The sequence below is a fragment of the Protopterus annectens genome, chromosome 4.part0, assembly GCF_019279795.1.
Source record: "Protopterus annectens isolate FY-2018-M chromosome 4.part0, PAN1.0, whole genome shotgun sequence".
Classification (NCBI taxonomy): Eukaryota; Metazoa; Chordata; order Ceratodontiformes; family Protopteridae; genus Protopterus; species Protopterus annectens.
In genome coordinates this window covers 857,152,768-857,171,358 of record NC_056733.1, presented here as the reverse complement: position 1 = coordinate 857,171,358, position 18,591 = coordinate 857,152,768, and the positions used below count along the sequence as shown (strand labels likewise).

Below are 18,591 nucleotides of genomic sequence, written 5' to 3'. Positions count from 1 at the left end.
CAGAAATTACTATCCTCGAATTATCACCTAACAAGGGCAAAAATTTAACACCCATCCTTCCAAAATCTCACTTGCAACCTCCTTTATTAAATTGTTCGGGTATCCCCTGGAGGTAAATAATTCCGAGATGTACTTAATCTCGAAAAATAAGTCACTCCTCTCAGATGTCATTCTGGCCGCTCTGACCATCTGACCCTTAACAATACTTTTTTTCTGTTTCCAAGGGTGGTTACTGTTGTATGGGAGGTAGGAGTTGCTAAAAGCACTCTTCCTATGGATCTTAGATTTCAAATTTCCATTGATTTTGTCTAGCCTCACATCTAAATAATCAATCCCTTACCGGTCAAATTTAAAGGTAAACACTTGTAAAAGCGTTTTATGGACGATATTTTTATTGTTTGGGAAGGTCCAGTGAACGCCATTATGAATTTTGTTGAGTTCCTTGATCTAACTACAAACCTTTTAAGATTTACCTTTAAATTTGACCGGCAAGGGATTGATTATTTAGATGTGAGGCTAGACAAAATCAATGGAAGTTTGAAATCTAGGATCCATAGGAAAAGCACCTTTAGCAACTCCTACCTCCCATACAACAGTGACCACCCTTGGAAACAGAAAAAAAGTATTGTTAAGGGTCAGATGGTCAGAACGGCCAGAATGACATCTGAAAGGAGTGACTTATTTTTTGAGATTAAGTACATCTCGGAGTTATTTACCTCCAGGGGATAAGCAAACAATTTAATAAAGGAGGTTGCAAGTGAGATTTTAGAAGGATGGGGTGTTAAATTTTTGCCCTTGTTAGGTGATAATTCGAGGATAGTAATCTCTGATGGATTAGTGGAGAACAGAAGTTTAAGAGGGCGTTGGTTCTGCAACATAGTGGAGCATCGAGGGACATTAAATATGTTATAGAGAACAACAAAGATTTAACCATGATATTGTGTGTAAGGTAGGGGAGAACCCTAGTTTTGTTTATAAAACAGGGGTCAACCTAAAAAACCTTTTTAAAGGGAGTAGTGGTCAGAGTGTGGACCAAGGTGCTAGAAGATGTGGAAGATGTGGTTATTGTAACTATATTATAGGGGTGGCAAATGTCACTTTGGATAACTATGCAAAAAGTAGAGAACACTTTAGGAAAGGTAACTGTATGACTAGGGGTACAGTATATTTAGCCTTATGTAAGGATTGTCCAGCATTTTATGTTGGAAAGTCAGAAAGGGCATTCAAAAAGCATATTTACGAGCACACTTACAACATTAAAAAGAAAAACTTGAATAGTGCATTATATAGGCATTTGCATACGGAACCCAGTCATGTAGGGTTTCTTTTTGGGATTTTGGAACAGGTATGTGTAGACCCTGGGGCGGAGATTGGCAGAACTGGTTAGGCTGCAGTGAAAGCTTTTGGCAGTTGAAACTGAATGCATCCCAACCCCTAGGGTTAAACGACCGTATTTCCATTAAGCCCTTTTTAAAAAAGAAAAGTGAAAAAGAAAAGTGAAAAACTGTAACGTTTCAAAATATCATACATTTCCTATGTTTGTGTTAGGATTTTTCAAAAAAGCTTTTCATGCTTAACATACATTAATTTTTGATAAAACGTATGATTAAATATTTGTAACAAATTCATAATATGTTGTGCAATGTACAGAGACGACTGTAAAATGTGGTTTTGATTATATCCGCTAGTGGGCTGTTGTGTAATATTTATAATGTTTTTAGAGTGTTTCTTTAATTTTTTGGTGCTTTTTTTATGAATGGGAGTATATATTGATTGGATTTTATACTTGTACTCACACTTGAAAAGGCCCTGTATTGTTGTCAGGGTGAAAGCGCTTGTGGTGAATTTTCAAATTAAACCTTTGTATTGGCTGACGCTGCTGCCGGAACCATTTGTCTGGTTATTAGTTTACTTTCCAGTTCTGCATCTGTTATTACTTTTATCTTTTTTGTTTTAACTTTCTGTGTTTGGCTTGCAACCAGATAGCTTCTTTGTGCCATCTACTGAGAAACTTTTCAGAGATTGGTTGAGTGACTCTGATGCCCTGTTCTATGCTATTGCAACTCCTCTCATAGTCTCTTTATTAACCAGCCAGTATTCCTTCTTAGCCTGGTTCATCTTTTTCCTGGACTCCTCCTTTCTTTGGATGACTTCCTGCATGTCTGCATTGCAGCACCAGCTTTTCTGGTGTATCTTATTTCTATAGTTGGCTCAGCTGCATATTTGTTCTATAGTCCTCACACATTCTGTTTTGAGGCACTACCTTACTTTTTCAACTCTACTTATTTCCTTTTCTTCCTGAGGTGCTAGAGCTCTGAGTAATTCCTTGAACTCTTCAGTTTTCTCTGTTGTCAACTTCCAGGTCTTTAGCCTAGTCATTGTTGACCTTAGAGACTTCTCTGGCCACTGCTTGCAGCTAATTTTAGCAACCTGTGATTTATACTGTGGCTGACTGCTTCACTGGGCATGACTTTGCAATTACTAATTCTAACCCAATGTCCTTTCCATACTAGGAGGAAGCCTTTCTAAACTGCATATTGTCCACTCTTATATGTGATCTTGTGAATGTCTTTCTTGCTTAACCATGTGTCAGTCACCATCAAGCCATTTGCCAGACAGAAGTCTAGAATGGCCTCTCCTTCTTTGTTCCTGTTGCCCACCCATGTGATCGCAGGCAGTCCTCATACCCTGTTCCAATTCTCCTGATGTGTGCATTCAGGTCACCCATTATCAACACCAATTGCTGTTGTCCTGCTTTATCTAGCAGGTTCAGTAACTGATGTTTGAATGGACTCTTTTCCTCACTGTCACAATCCTGCTGTGGGACAAAGGCTGATATTATAAACAGTGCCCTGTCCTTATACTGGAATCTGATTGTCATGAGTCTGGCACTAATTCTGATGACATCAATCACTGTCTATTGAAGCCTCTCCCTCACCACATTTCCTACACCATTTCTAGTCTCTGTCTTCTGAATACAAAGGATGTCCAGCCTCCTCATGTCAATGTGTCATCATCATGGCATCCACTTCCAAGCCTCCTCCTGTCAGTGAACCTACATTCAGTGAAACAATTTTTATATTCAGTAAGTTGATTAGTTTTACAGCCATCTTTAGTTCAACACAGCTATCCCAGATAACCCAGGCTTGGCAAGTGAACACAAGCTAATCAGTAGCTTATTGACTCACAGCTGCTAGGCTTTGTAGTTGGCACACTCTGGCCATTAGGGCTACATACACTGCTGCCTACCTTTACCATGGGTCCCTGGCTATGCTTTCTCCTATCCTGAGGACACTGTGCAGCACAGTTTTAGGGGGTTCACCTGTACAACTCTATACAACTTCTCCCCATATACGCACAATCTAGAGTTTGTGCTGTTGCCCATGACTTCATTGTTGGATGAGTTTGAGGTGGAAACACAGCATGTTTTTTTTTTTCCTTGAGAGGTGGAAGGAACTTCATAGAAACACAAGGGAGAACATACAAACTCCATACAGACATTGGCCAGATGTCAGGATCAAAACTTGTACCTTGTGCATGGGAGGTGAAGAACTTTAACCATTATAACATTAGATCTGAAGAAATATGCATAGCTATGGATTTTTAAATAATGCTGATTACAACAAACTTTAGTTGAAACAGTAAAGACTTAACTGACTGCTTCTTAATCAAGCCCCTGTTCTACATTCTGCTCAAGTCCTTTACAGGTGTACTTCCCAATGTTTAGGGTACTCTTTATGCAACATGCACTACCATTAAGACTACAAGAGTTATCTTATTATGACATTCCCCTGGAAAACATCCTAACTTGATAACTGAATTATTATACTTGTCAAGCAAATATCACACTGCAAATTCATTACCATCTTCACTTGTATACCTTTGTACTGTGAATCCCATTCACACTTCTGAGCCTCTGACAAGTCAAGACACTTATATATTTGGTGCATCCACCATTGCTCTCTTAAAATAAATGTGCACTTTCTGTACTTAAATGCACCGAACAGTAGCATCTGAATATGTGACTTTATGTCCCAAATGCCCCATTTGGGATGTACCTTACAAGACACCTGCAACAGCTGGAAAGACCACAAAAGTACCTCACCAAGAGGATTACTGGCCTCAAACAGATGCCCTATGCAGCCCGACTCAAGAAACTCCAGCTGTACTTGGTTGCATACTGCTTACTCAGAGGTGATCTCTGCCAGACATACAAGGCCATGTCCAACCCAGAATTGATGGACATGCTCCACCTAGAAAAACAAATCCCAGAGAGCCACATGCTCTAGAGATATAAACCTCACCACAAAGATAAATAGGACATGCTGGAGGGATAGATTCCTGTCCCAGAGACTCCCCATGCTTTGGAACAGGATTCCAATATACATCAGGCAGAGCCCCTCACTAACACTCTTCAACAGAAACCTTGACGGGTGGATGGGAAACAGAAAATTTACCCCGGGGATCACTGCAGTGGCTCTGCTGGACAGTGGGGCAGGGAACTAATGGCTCTGCTGGACAGAGGCACAGGGAACTAATCTAAGAGGGTGGCGAAAGCCAACACACTCTGCTTAGGCTTATAAATGCCCTTGGGCAGATAGCCTAGTACTTACCTATGAACCTATGTAATGGCCTAAATAGATAACACAACTTACAAACAAAAGGTTTCAATTCCATCCATTTCAGATTCAAAGCTTTATGTCATTGCAGCAGACACTTTACTGCACTCAGCCCTACCATCTGGTTTAAACAGAGCATTCAACTATTAATTCTGATCTTCTCATACTGCATAACTATTATTCTGTGACTTCTCTTTCATTAAATACCCTAGTATTTATTATTTCACCTTTGAATTTTTTTTATGCCCACAAACAATTCACTTTCTTACTTCTATTCAACAACAAACAATAGTTCTTTACTGTAAATGCTTTTCTTTTTACACATCTTAATAAAGTGTTTTACCTTACCACAGTGTCTATATAGCTGACTATATGTAAATCATTTCTTTTTATCATGTTTATAGTCACATCTCTGTGTTTTTAGTCAGGTCATCTCATGCTACCTAATGATCTGAGAGAAGAGGAAGTGCCTTGAAGCTTTGGAAGCTGGTTAGCAATTATACTTTTGGCAGGGTATAACCAATATTGCTAAAAATACTGCAGCAGTGGTCGATATGATGAACGTATTCACAGATATTTCAAGGCCACTGATTCCTAGGATCATCATGCCATGCGAGTATCTCCCTCAGGCCACATCTTCTTTCTCTGTGAGGGCCATACCATTCAATCCCGGAGTAAACTTGTGAATACCTATGCATTCATCTAGTTTATGTTTAAAGGAACCTAGTGAGCTGCACTCCTTAACATGCAAGGGAAATTTATTGCAGAGATTTGGGAGGTACTGGATTATAAACCTTTCACTCCTGTTTTATTTATTTGTTGGTGAAGCTTTAGTCCCTAGTTCTAGTATTGGTGGAAATGTTGGATTTGCAGAGAATGTTAAGTCCAGGAGAATTGGGTATTTAATACAGCAGTAAGCTACAGAACTCCCCTCATAAGTCTATAACACACTGAATAAATGGATAGAGTTTCCAGCCTCTCGTGGTAGCTTAGAGATTTTAGGCCTATGATTTTTTTTTAATTAGGAACCTTCATCTTTCTAAATGTTTGATATGTTTAGTGAGATACATTCCAAAGAAGACATTGTACTCAATAAATGGCCTGATCGATGTTGACTATAAAGAAACGGTTACCTCTTTAATCGCTGACCATATTATTTGGCAATAAGCTGAGCTAAATAAAAAAATCTTGACAACTGTTGCCACATGTTGGGCAAAAGAGAAAGATCTATCAAGCAAAGAACTAGGTCCCTAACTTCATTTTCTGGTGATATGTTGTCTAAACAGTATGATGCTGATGATAGGGTTTGTGTATCAAAAATGATGACACTACAGTTTTTAGCATTTTAGTTTGAGCTCTTGTTAGTACAAGTATTTACTAAGGAAAATTCAGTCTGGAGTTTTTTTTTGTCATAAGAAAACTTAAAAACAGTCTTCAGGTTGCAGTCATTTGCAAACTTTGTTAGCCAGAGCTCTTGGCTTTCTGCTTGGAGATCTGAGAATTTGCTGTGATATAACCAGTTTGGACAGCCCATTGGATGGCACCCTTCAACTTGACAAGCCTGACATCCAAAGGGAATGTAGACAGCAAAGTAGAAAACCTTTGAGCTGCCCCTAATGGCTGTCTGAATGACAGCCCCTCACTTCATACAGCACAAATGGGCCAATTGGCTGAAAGGGAACTGAAAGCTGGTAGGCACTGGGTGCAAAGATTATTAAAACACTCCTCCATTTTCTTCAGTTTTTTCATTCAGTAATAAAAGCATCTAAAGTTTCTGGGAGAGGCTATAACTGCATGAAGAACATTTGATAAATACATGGAAGAATTTTCTTGGTTCACAGTAGATTCAAAAGTGTATTTAATCACAGCAAAATTATATCTTTCTTTGACTCAGAACTTTCAGTTATTGTTCTCTTGTGACATACAAGTTTTTTTTTCCTGATATCCCACTTACAAGCATGCATATATCACATTTCTGGACCCACACCTTCTATCTTTCTACAAAAGTGTCCTGCTCTGAAAAATGTCATGACATCTGCAAACTGTACCTCTTCTCAAGGAAAGACAAATGACTCTATGTAATATGTCTGACACCATGTGGCATTTAGTGTTTTCATGATAGTAATGTGTGAGACACGAGTATATGCCAACAGTTACTTTTTAGGTACATAGAAGTATTTATTTATTTATTTGCATTTCATTACCAGGAAGGTACATTTGGGTTATGTGAGATCCCTTTTCTGGGGAGACCAGGGGAGAAAAGCTCCCAAAAACATATATAATGAGAGAAAAAAATTACATAGTGATTATAGCACTCACTTTGTGAGCACAAGCAATATTTAAAATATAGTGATTACAGATTCAGCATAGACTAGGTGTCCTGATGTATGCGAGAAATACCAGCTGTCACAGAAGAAAAAGTAAAAAAGGGGGACTGCAGTGAAGAAGGAAGTAGTGTAAGCCAGTTGTCATGAGAGCAGGAGCACTAGAAGGAAAAGAGATCAAGAGTTAAATGCTGAAACAGATTCAAAATACTAAAACGTGTACACTGGAACCAGACCACAAGACATGTATACTGGAACCAGACCACAAGACATGTATACTGGAACCAGACCACAAGACATGTATACTGGAACCAGACCACATGACATGTATACTGGAACCAGACCACGTGACATGTATACTGGAACCAGACCACGTGACACGTACACTTATATTTGGTGGAGGCCAAAATGTACCAACAACTTATAGAAACATACCATATAAGTTACAAATATTGCTATATTCTGTTTCATGCTAGTACTCCCCTAATTGTCAGTGTACTCTGTTATGCTGCAGTCCTTACTTATTGCTTATTACTTGGTTTTGTAGCTCATAGATAATGAATAACAATGACCGAGGAAAACAATGTTTTATTTATATTTAACTTTTCAGGGAAACTAGACAATTTTCAAAATGATTATCAAAAGCATTGCACTCTGGTTACTATAAATGGAATTTTCATATGTTCCAATTTACAAACAAATTTTGTATTTTTAATCATTACTCATATTTTAATTTGCTAATGAATTTAATGGCTCAGTTGTAATCAACAACAGCCTTAGGAAAATGTTTTAATGAACTAACAAAAGACAGTCTACAGTGCTGTATGGTGCAAAAATGCAAATGGCAGAGGCAATGAATGTCCAGACAAAGACCTGCACTGTAGAGGCATGTCCTGAATTAGTTTATTAATTTAGCTTGCTCGACTTCCTTGTCCACACTTGTGAACTCATTTTATGTGGTTTAATTTCCATAGGCAAAAGAGAACAATGCAGTCTGCTTAAGGATACTACGACAGATTAACAATAACCTGATATACTGTCTACTTAGTATGTATAACATGCTGTGAGCCTTACAAAAGCAACTGGTCCAACATCTTTATCAGGTAAATAACTGTTGCACACAGAAAATGTGCTTCACTTTCCAATCTCAGAAATGGAAGATAGCATTGCAGGCCTTTGGTATTACATACTTTCACTTTAAGCACATCTGACCCAGGTATCCTTAGGTCATTCATTCATTTTCCAATACTCATTTTATTCTATTTGTGTTTGTGGGGGAGCCAAAGCCTCTTCTGGCAAAGCATTAGGCAAGTGAACACACACACACACACACACACACACACACACACTATGTGGAGGATCACTGATTCACTTACTGGTATGTGTTTAGAATGTGGGAGGAAACTGGATACTCTGACAGAAACATACATGGAACCAGGGAGAAATCACAAACAAAAAAGATAAACCATCAGGAAAGAAAACACAAAATGAAGTGCAATGAAGCAGCAATGTTAACCCATCAGGAAAGAAAACACAAAATGAAGTGCAATGAAGCAGCAATGTTAACTGACGGAGCACACTATTCTAATGTTATCAAGGAGAAGCTGTACTGCAGTAGCTATGCATATTATAACTTTTCTCTCACAGTTCTGAGCAAGAAGCAATGTAAATATATTTTACAAATGCTATTATATTTTTATCATTAATTTTTATTAAATTATACAACTTAGTGAAAATCTGGGAACTGCTTCTATTTCAGATTCACTAATGTTTCTGTTTCTCTAATTCACTTTGCACAAGAGCCTCAATTTGCTCTTTAATTTTTTGTTTATCTGCTTTAAAGGTTCGTGAGAGCTTAGTTATTTGCATTTCATGAGCTTCTTCCATTTCCTTCTGTTTCTGAAGGGATGCCATTTCCTCATGTGACAACTTTTCCTCCATTTCAGCGATAGTAACCTTTTGTTTTTCAGCTGGAAAAAAAAACTGGCATCAGTACATACTGCAAAAGTTTAAATCCACAGGTCAATTTATTGGCAAATATATAATTATTACTATAGTTAAACTAAAAACTAGCTTAATAATGCGGCAGCTAAATCATTACTGCAGAATGAGGTATTTTGGAGCCTATTTCTAGGAGAGACATGCACAATGTACCATAAACAAAGTCTAGTACCATATCCTTGCAACCTATAGGTCCACTCCATGTCCCATGAAACCCACAATACCTATCTTATCGTACTACAGTCCTTCACTATTCAACTCAATACAATATTCATGGGGGATCTCAACTACCCTTCTATAGATTGGGAATCCTACACCACTTCTAATACACAAGCCCAGTGATGCCTAAACTTTGTTAATACTAACATCCTGGAACAGTTGGTCCATTCTCCTACCAGGGGTACAAACATCCTTGACCTTGTATTCATGAACAATGTGGACTGATGTTCTTCATCCAATGTAATGTCTTTGCTCATCAAATCTCTCCATAAGGCAGTATTATTTGAAATAAAAATTAAATCTGGGGATCCAGTGCAATCAAACAACTTTAGGAACTATTCCAAGGCTGATCTCTCTCTACTAAGTGACACCTTGGCTAAATGCTAAGCACGACAACCCCAGTAAACACACTAGTACCTGCTGAGCTATTTACTGTACAGCATGTTGATAGCTGTATAGAATGAGCTGTGTCCACTTGTATTAAGAATAATACAAACTCAAAAGACAAGCCACTCTGGTGGACTCACAGTCTCAATCAGTTATACAACAAAAGAAAAAAAAATGGCCAGGCATAGGAGGAACAAAGCCATACATACTAAAAGCCATCTGACCAATCTAAACAGGAAGCGAAGAGGGTTGATTAGAACTTATAATGCTAAATTTAAAGAAAAATAGCTTCTCTTGCAAAGGACAACCACAAAGCTTTCTGCAGCTATGTCTGTAACCTCAGGGGAAAATACACAACAATGGGCAGAACTTATTGTAACCTACTTATTGTACCTACACTGAAATGGAAGCCATTGCCAACCTTTTGGCTGACAGGTTCAGCTCAAATTTCTCCTCTCACATCCCCACAGTTTAAAGGAAATACCACACACCACAACCCCCCCCCCAACCATTACTAGGGAACAGGTCATCAGTGCACTTTCGAAGGCCAAAAACACTGCATTGATGGGCCCCAATAACACTCTGGGATGTAAGTATGAAACATGACATCTCTGGTCCACTTGAATCACTTTTCAACTGAAGCCTTCATTCAGGTTTTGTGCCCAAGAAATGGAGGATGGCTACAGTCATTCCCCTGCACAAAGGATGTCCAACCACTGATCTGGGTAACTACAAGCCCATAAGTCTTACCAGCCTCATATATAAGGCCATGGAAAAAAATCATCATGGACACAATAAATGAGGACATAGGTAACTTGCAAACTCTGGACCCATCACAGTTCAGCTTTGTTAAAGGAAGGTTATGCCTATTAAATCTGATGGACATTTTTGAGAGAGTTACCAAAGTATTGGATGAAGGTAAGACTGTGCACACAGCTTACCTTGACCTGGCCAAGGCTTTTGATACAATACCCCAATCAGGCATTAGAGTCAAGCTCACTAATTTAAGTATAAACCCTTTTATCACCCACTGGATAGCTAACTGGCTCACTGATAGGACCCAGGAGGTCAAAATAGGTGAGGCCACCTTCACCAAGAGGCCAGCCACTAGGTGAGTCCCCCAGAGCTCGGTACTGGGCCCACTCCTTTTTGGCATCTATTTCTCTGAAATAGAAGCAGATGCTGAAAGTTTATGGCTGACTAAGTTTGCAGATGATTGCAGACTAGGAGTTATCATTGATTCCCCTGCAGACACTATAATTCTTGAAGAAGGCCTATCTCTGACTAACAAATGATGCTAAAGCCACAGTTTTAAATTCATTGCTAAGAAATAGATAATTGTAACCTTTGGAAAGTCAACAATCCCAGGTAATTATCATGTTGATAATACACTCCTAAGAGTTGACCTAGTGGTCAGGGATCTGTTTAGACATGTAGACAGTAGTCTTACTGTTAGAAAAATATGTATTAACATATGTGTTTAGTGCTTATTATAAGCAAGTAAAGATTAACACGTTTTTATTCTATATGCAGCATTAGTTCTGTTTGAAACTGCAAACATGCTTTTCTGAAATTGTGCTTTCTGACACTGCAAGATGCACTCTGACCTAGTTTGCTAGCACAGCAAAATACATGTTTATGCCTTTGGAAATGTACTGAGAAGCAGGTGATTATCTGCTAGGTCAGGAAATTAAATAAAGAATAATTATGTTTTCTGTAGATCCATTCATTATGGACAATAAGCTCTGTTCGTGTTGATGAAAAAGTGCACAGTTGCAAGAAAGTTAGATACTAGAAACAATAGACTGCTTCAGAGATCTGTACTTGCATTGTGCTTGAATTAGCCATAGTACATTGACTTGTAACATAACATAGAAAGAAAGTTATAACTGACCGGTGGTCGTCAAGGCCATCCTGTTTACTGAAAAATCTTTTTAAACTTTGTAGAGTCAGCTGAAACTGTGAGAAAACAACTGTAAAGTAACAACTTTATGAACTGATGATCTGCTACATCAGTCATAGTGGGCAATGTCTTGAAAGAAAGGTATATTAATTGTGACACTTCCTGATTTTAGTTAGACAAACTCTGTATCTGCATTTTTTGTCTCCTTGCGCAAGAATAAAGAAACCTGAACTGAACCTTATGCTGATTGGTCTTTGAAGTATTTTCCTTTAACACTTACCTTTGACCACCATGTGGACACAGTGGTGAGGAAGTGCTTTTATGTTGTGCAACTTATAAGTAAAGGCATGGCATCTAGGACCAAACAGGTCATTATCCCACTGTACTCTGCCATTATCAGGCTAATCATAGAGTACAGTGCTCCCTTTGGTATATACCTGACCAGGCATATGCAGTAGCTGGAGCGACCTCAAGGTGTAACAAATCTGCATTATGCAGAGCGCCCTAAAGCCCATTCCTTCTGCTCATTCTTCTTCATATTGTTGAAGGGGTGATCTATGCCTGGTTTAGAAGGCATCCACAAACCCCTCACTTATGAATCTCCTACATATCCGTAAGTCAAATAGTACCAGAAATACAAGGCTTAGGAACCTGAATTTTGTCTGTGACTTAAACAGAACATGCCGGAGAGACAGATATGTGTCCCAGAGACTGCCTCTCCTAGGGAACAGTCTTCCCATCCATGTTAATCTGAGTTTGTCTGTTACCCATTTTAAGTGCAACCTAGACCAGTGGATGGGGAATAGGAATTTTACACCAGGCCTGGCACCCATGTCCCTTATGGACAGATGTAGCTTATAAATGCTTGTCCCTCAGTGTCTTATTTGGGTACAGGTAATCATTATTCTTTTGGGAAAACTTGGTTAGGCTTAGAAAGATCCCCCTGGGTTGTTAGCCTAGTAACAATATATGAAACTATGAATCTATGAATCTCTCTGTCTGTTGTGAACTGTAGTTACATCTGAGTAAGATCTACTGACATGCATAAATTGTGAAACTGGGACATTTTATTATATGCTTTGGGTGACATATTGTATTAAACAATGCTGCACTCCTATCTATTGACATCTGTAGGTATCACAGTATAATATTCCTTCTTTATTCATAGACATAAACATATCTAAGTGTGGTAGAACTCTTTGCTTTATACTTCATTCAGAATGTAATTCCTTACATGATTCATTAATATATTATAGGCGCTTGTCCCATGTAGACAGACCACCTTTCTGTGTGACTAATGTGTCATTTAGGTATCAGCACTAATTGTCAGATGGTATTCTGCATGAACATCGTGACAGTTTCTAAACAAACAGCAACTGAAATATCCTTGTTTATCTGTAAGGAGTTATAATGCAAACTGATGCTCCTCTTTTAAACTGCGAGTCTACTGCAGGCAGTGTAACTACTGACGTCATGGTTTAATATTTCCTGGCTTTCTGTTCTACACCAGCGCAATGAATTACGCTATGGCAAAACACAGAGAATGGGATTTTTTTGTATAGTATCACTGTGGGGTGCATATGTATTTATTTATTTATTACAGAGGTGCTTTTTATACTTGCATCATTTCTTTAACAAATAAACATTGGTCTGTATTGCACATGCTTACATGGCATGCATGGTGAGTATAAAGATGTAAATACTTGCTGTGTCATTAAACGAGAAACATCTTTATTGAATTATCACTTATGACACAGGCAATCATACGTTTATATAAATAAAAACTAACCATATTGACATATTTTCAGTTGCAGACATTATATGTTACATATAATCTTCTATACAGTCACTCTAAAAGAAACATTACATATCTTGTTCAATTCCTGCCTTCCTTTAAATCTCATTCCTCCTCCACAACATTATCCTGCTTGCATTGTTCTCACGACTCCCATTTTTTCTGTGTAATTTGCTCCTATTATTTTCTAAAGATCCCACTTCTAGTTCTTTCATCTCTGTTACTATATTCACTACTTCTAGTACCATTAGTTTAGACTTTGATTTCCATTTTATAGTAATTGTGTTTTGTCAGCCAACAGAATTAAACACAGCATGGCCTTACTGTGTCTTGACAATTCTGATTCTGTATCACAGCTCAAAAAACATTTCCTTAGTGACATCAATTTGCTCACTCATTTCTGAAAGATAGTCTGCAGGGAATTTTTAAAGTTTGCCAACTCATTACAATCTGAAAAATATATGTTCCCAATCCCTACCACACCTTCAACATTTGCAATGTACCTGAGGAAACATTCTTTGTAGTCTTCTCGAGGTATAAAAATACCTATGCAGATACTTCCAAGCAAAGATCCCAAGTCTACTAGACTTTTTTGCATATTTGAGAGCCATACATATAACCTCCACTTGTTTCTTTGTGAATTGTTCACCTAATCTTTCTTACAAATATTTTCTAACCCCCTTTGACTGAATCATATAGTTATCATGCAATATTTTATGCACTTCTGATTATTCCTTTTTTTAACAGCACCCTCTGTACTAGATTCTACTAAAAGCTCCACCAGTGCTGGTCTTTCACTTAGGACCCCCCCTATTTCTTTCTCTTTGCCTATACTCTGATATCAATCCCTGATAGGGAAGGCAATCGCTAGCATGTAGTTCAAATGAATTATTGGCCTTTTCCCATTCTATTACCTTTCCCTCTCTAGTTATTTGCTGCCAATACCTTGGTTCCTTTGCCAATTTTCTCCAGTAAATTCCAGCCCCCTCTTGCCTTTTGCCTATACCCCTAACTGCAGTCATCCCTATCAGCAGAATCTCCTTTCCCTATTTGTGTATTCAGTTAGTTTTTAGAATAATTTCTGCTACTTTCTGAATATAATAGTCTGTATGGTTATTGTTATCCTCCTTAAGGATCTGCATGCAAAATCCCAGTCTCTCCTTATTTCTTGAGTTTCCCCCATTTCATCATCATCCCTTTCCACTTTATATATATATATATATATGTATATATATATATATATATATATATATATATATATATATATATATATATATATATATATCTAGTGGCCTTAACTATATAATGAATCACCCCTTCAAATCAAACTACCTTGTTCTACTGGAAGGATTAACTTATCTCACTTGATGGTTGCCTTCTTCCGCTCCCAGATAACATCTTTCAATTCTTTATTAACTGCTATCCACAATTTCTACTTTTAGTGCTTTATTTTTTTAATATTAATTTAAAAAAACATTTTCCAAAGACATGCATCTGGGCATTTCTCCCTGGCCCTCCCATTTGGACTTACCCTGTAAACAAATGTTAAATAAATACATAAATAATAAATAACATTTTTATTTGGTAATGATTGTTATTTAAGGGACATGCACACACTAAAATAAGTTTGCAGTGCTGTACTTAATGTTTTTTAAATAAAATGATTTTATGACAGATAGTGAGTAGCTGCCCATGGGCCTGCTTCCAGCTGTGGGCCCCACGCAGCTGTCCAAATCACTCCTACTATAATCCACCACTGGTGAAAACAGATAGAACATACAGAAATTCTACTATAATATAGAATTATTTAAAAAAGACAAAACATTTTTTAAACGATGCCTTTGCATAATAGCAATAAATCATGTCTAGGTTTAAGTAAAAGAGGTTTACTCACTGCTGTGCTCGTTTGCTCACTTGGGTGTCACCCTCATCTTCAGAACACAGCAGCTGTCAGTAAAGGATGCCTTAATCACTCCCACAACATATGAATCCACCATGCATTCAGCTGTGGAAAAACTATTGCAAACAGAGATCAGTTATATAAATGTTGTACTCTGCAACTAACTGTCAGAATGAGTGAGACAAGAAGTCATTCTTTTCGAATATTATCTTGTCTTCAGTTGGGCAGCTCTGGAAATACTTTTCAGTAGTCTTCCCAGAATCTTCTTATCATGTCTATGAAGTCCTGACTTAGAATCCCACTCAGTTTTTACTGCAAAAGTACAGACAGAAGAAAGACTCCATCCTCTCTAATACTTTTGCAAAAAACACAAAAAGAGAGAAAAATCACAGAAGAGAAAATAACCATTCAGATGTGAAGAATGACTCATTGCCTTGCTCAAAAATTCTGCTTACTGGATACAGTATGGCAGTCAGCAGGATATTTGTTAGTAGGATGAATTAAGAGCTGCTTACTTAAACGGGGGTAGGGAGAGGTAGAAGGGTGGGATATTGTGAGAAATATTTTATATACTTGCTATTGAAACCCTCCTGTGTCCTTGGAATGGATGTGTACACTGCTGGACTGCAGTGCGTAAAATAGGTACAGGCAGTAGTCCATACTGCACCAATATGGATGCCGTAAATAAAGCTCTTCTAAAACATACAGCAGATGACAATGTGCTGGTGAAGCATGCCTTATGGAGTCTGTCAGGGATTTAGCTCCAGGGCATAATACTTCAGGAATGCACCGACTTAAGCCATGCCAGCCTGATTCTTCACAGAATGTACACACCTTCTGCTAGCAACAGAGATAACTGTTTTTGTGTTTCTAAGCGGTGTGGGTAGTATCTGATTTCTCCCTAAAATCGTGCTTGTAGTCTAATCCTGCTTCTACTGGGTTAGACTAAGTGCAGAAGCAGAAAGAAATGCAAATAACTTGATTTAGTGTGAAGAGATCACTTCAGAAAATATTTAGGACTTAAAATAACTTTTGTTACACCATAAAACTTGAAGTTCAAAAATTCTGACATAACAGAAAATGAAAGCCTCTAGAAACAGTCTTCTATGAGAGACAATGGAGACAACAAGAGATAAATAGTTGAAAGGGACGCTGCTAGTGCAGTGGCAGGTGGTTAGATATCAACTACAGTTAAAGAAATGTTCAAATAATTATGTGTTCTAATGCTTTTTCTGGTTGCAGGGCTGCAAAAAGCCAGAATAATAACCAATGCATTGGACATTGATAGTAGAACATTGTATACCAGCTTCATAACATCATGTCAGGCTCACAGAAAATGGAAACTAGCACCTACCCAGAAAGTAAATTTCTTCTCTTTAGCAGAATAAGAAACTCTAGTGGGTTCTCACTACTATATATTTGACAGTAGGAACCATGCATGCAGCTTCAACACACAAGGATCTGGAGATTTAGTATCCTTGACGAGGACAGGCATTATAATTACAAAATAAGAGGTAATTGTAGTGGGAAGCAAGAACAAATTCTGAAGCAGGTGATACCAAACCTGGCCTTGTCCATACAAGCCCAGAAAAAAAATCGTTGGGGCCTGACCTGTTTTGCCATAGCTGGGACTTTCTAGAAGAGAGGAGGTGGCATTACAAATAAACATCAATTTCCATGAAACAGATAAGACATCCACAAAGGAAGTCCAAGACTTTTAGAAGGCTGTATAACTGCAGTGTTGCACTGTGCATGCTGATGCATACAAGTCTATGTCTGGAAATATCAGATATGTTTTTATATATGAGGTAAAACCTGAGCTGATGGTGCCTGTCAAGAGTGTAGATGTCTCTGTTTGCTGTAGCTTCCTTTCTGCTAAACAAAGCAGGAAAACAAACAGACTGATTTAGAGACAATTCAGAATCCAGTTTAGGGATGAAATGTGAGTGAAATGTGGGTTAGTATAAAAGGATATTAGATCTTTGTGCAAGTCTAGATATGGGTCTTTCTATACAGGAGAGTCTACAGCTCACAAATGCTGTGCATTTGCTTGAGTATGATTTTCAACACCACATATGCAGCAGGTCCTAATATGGGAAAGGCAAAACCTGTCAATCATAAGTTTCAAATCCACAAAGGGGAGGGGTTAATTTATAATGAGCGGAGATGTACCACTCCTGAAAGAAAAGGCCACAGTCCCACCTGTTACAAAGTTGACTGACAGAGAAAAGCTGACACATGCACCTTGACCATAGAAATAACTCAGGCCCACATCATACAAGTGACCAAGACAGGTCAGGATGATACGCTGACCTGTAAGCTGAAAGAATTGGAAAAGTAGGGAGTACCAGTCCTCAAAAATGGAGGAACTCTTCCAGTTCAAAGATTAAGTCTGTCAGCCTAGTAAAAAGCTTCCTGATAGTGTCATCAACTTTTGATTCCCTAGCCAGAAAGTCTGAGGATGAGCATATCTAAGAGAAAAAAAAGGACTCGAAGGGTAGGTCTTTGTGACCCCCAACCCAAGAAGCAACCCACTTGCTAGAACCCTAATTTCAATTTCTTAAATTCCAGAGAAACAGCAATCCTTCTTTTCTACCATGGGATAATGGCAGGTAGACAGAGAGAGAGAGATGCCAGGAAGAGGAGTGGGATGCAGCATTTCAGAAGTTCTGTCTTTAGCAGCAAATATTAAGCTAATGAAAGAGACAGAGTATAACTGGCTGTGTCAGTGGACAAGGGAGGAAAACTGGGGATTTGGAGGAAGATGTAGTGAGACCTGGCAGAGCAGCTATATGCAAGGGACAGGCTCCATCTTAGCCCATTTAATGGTTTGTGCTGGGTTGGAAGGGTACACATTCAGATGGTACTTTTAAGCTAAGATGGAGGGAGGAATAGAGTGGCAAAAAAAACAGAAGGGGTGCAGTTATTCAGGCAAAACACAGAAGGTGAAAGATATACAGAACACAGCAGACAACCAAGCTGACTCTGAGTACGGCTGTGTAATATTATTCTGTAATGGAAAGAGGGAATTACAAAAAGTGATACAGAAGGAGAGAGTGAAACTATTGGTATTACTGAAATGTGGACCACCGACAAAGAGGGGGAGGAGTATGCATGTGCCTGTGTATAGACTGATTGTAAAGGACGGACAAGGAGGTGATGGAGATGGAGTAGCAATCTACATAAAGGAGGGCATCTGTTGTGAGGTCAGCAAAGAAAGATAATGAATGAAGAATGGGGTTAGAAAACAGAGGCAGAACTGAGGTTAAGTGCCCTTACATCAGAGCACAAAGAGAGAGATAGGGTTGACAAATATTCCCTCAGTCAAATCAAGGGATGAGGATGGCAGACTAGAAGACAAAATAAAAAGGTGATGTGTCAGGAAAAAGGTAATACTCGGGGGTATCTGAATCTGACAGGATCAGACCGGGAGATTTCAAGCT

General features: G+C 38.4%; 1 protein-coding gene across 2 annotated transcripts in view; it reads right to left on the bottom strand.

The window, feature by feature from the left end:
* Positions 1–8,631: 8,631 nt before the first annotated feature.
* LOC122799628 (guanylate-binding protein 1-like) overlaps positions 8,632–18,591 on the bottom strand; it is a 983,968-nt gene continuing 974,008 nt past the window's right edge. For both annotated transcript variants that reach the window (XM_044068815.1, XM_044068816.1), the window contains one exon: positions 8,632–8,913. In XM_044068815.1, the coding sequence (XP_043924750.1) occupies positions 8,708–8,913 (206 nt within the window). In that variant the 3' untranslated portion in view covers positions 8,632–8,707. The remainder of the gene's footprint in view (positions 8,914–18,591) is intronic.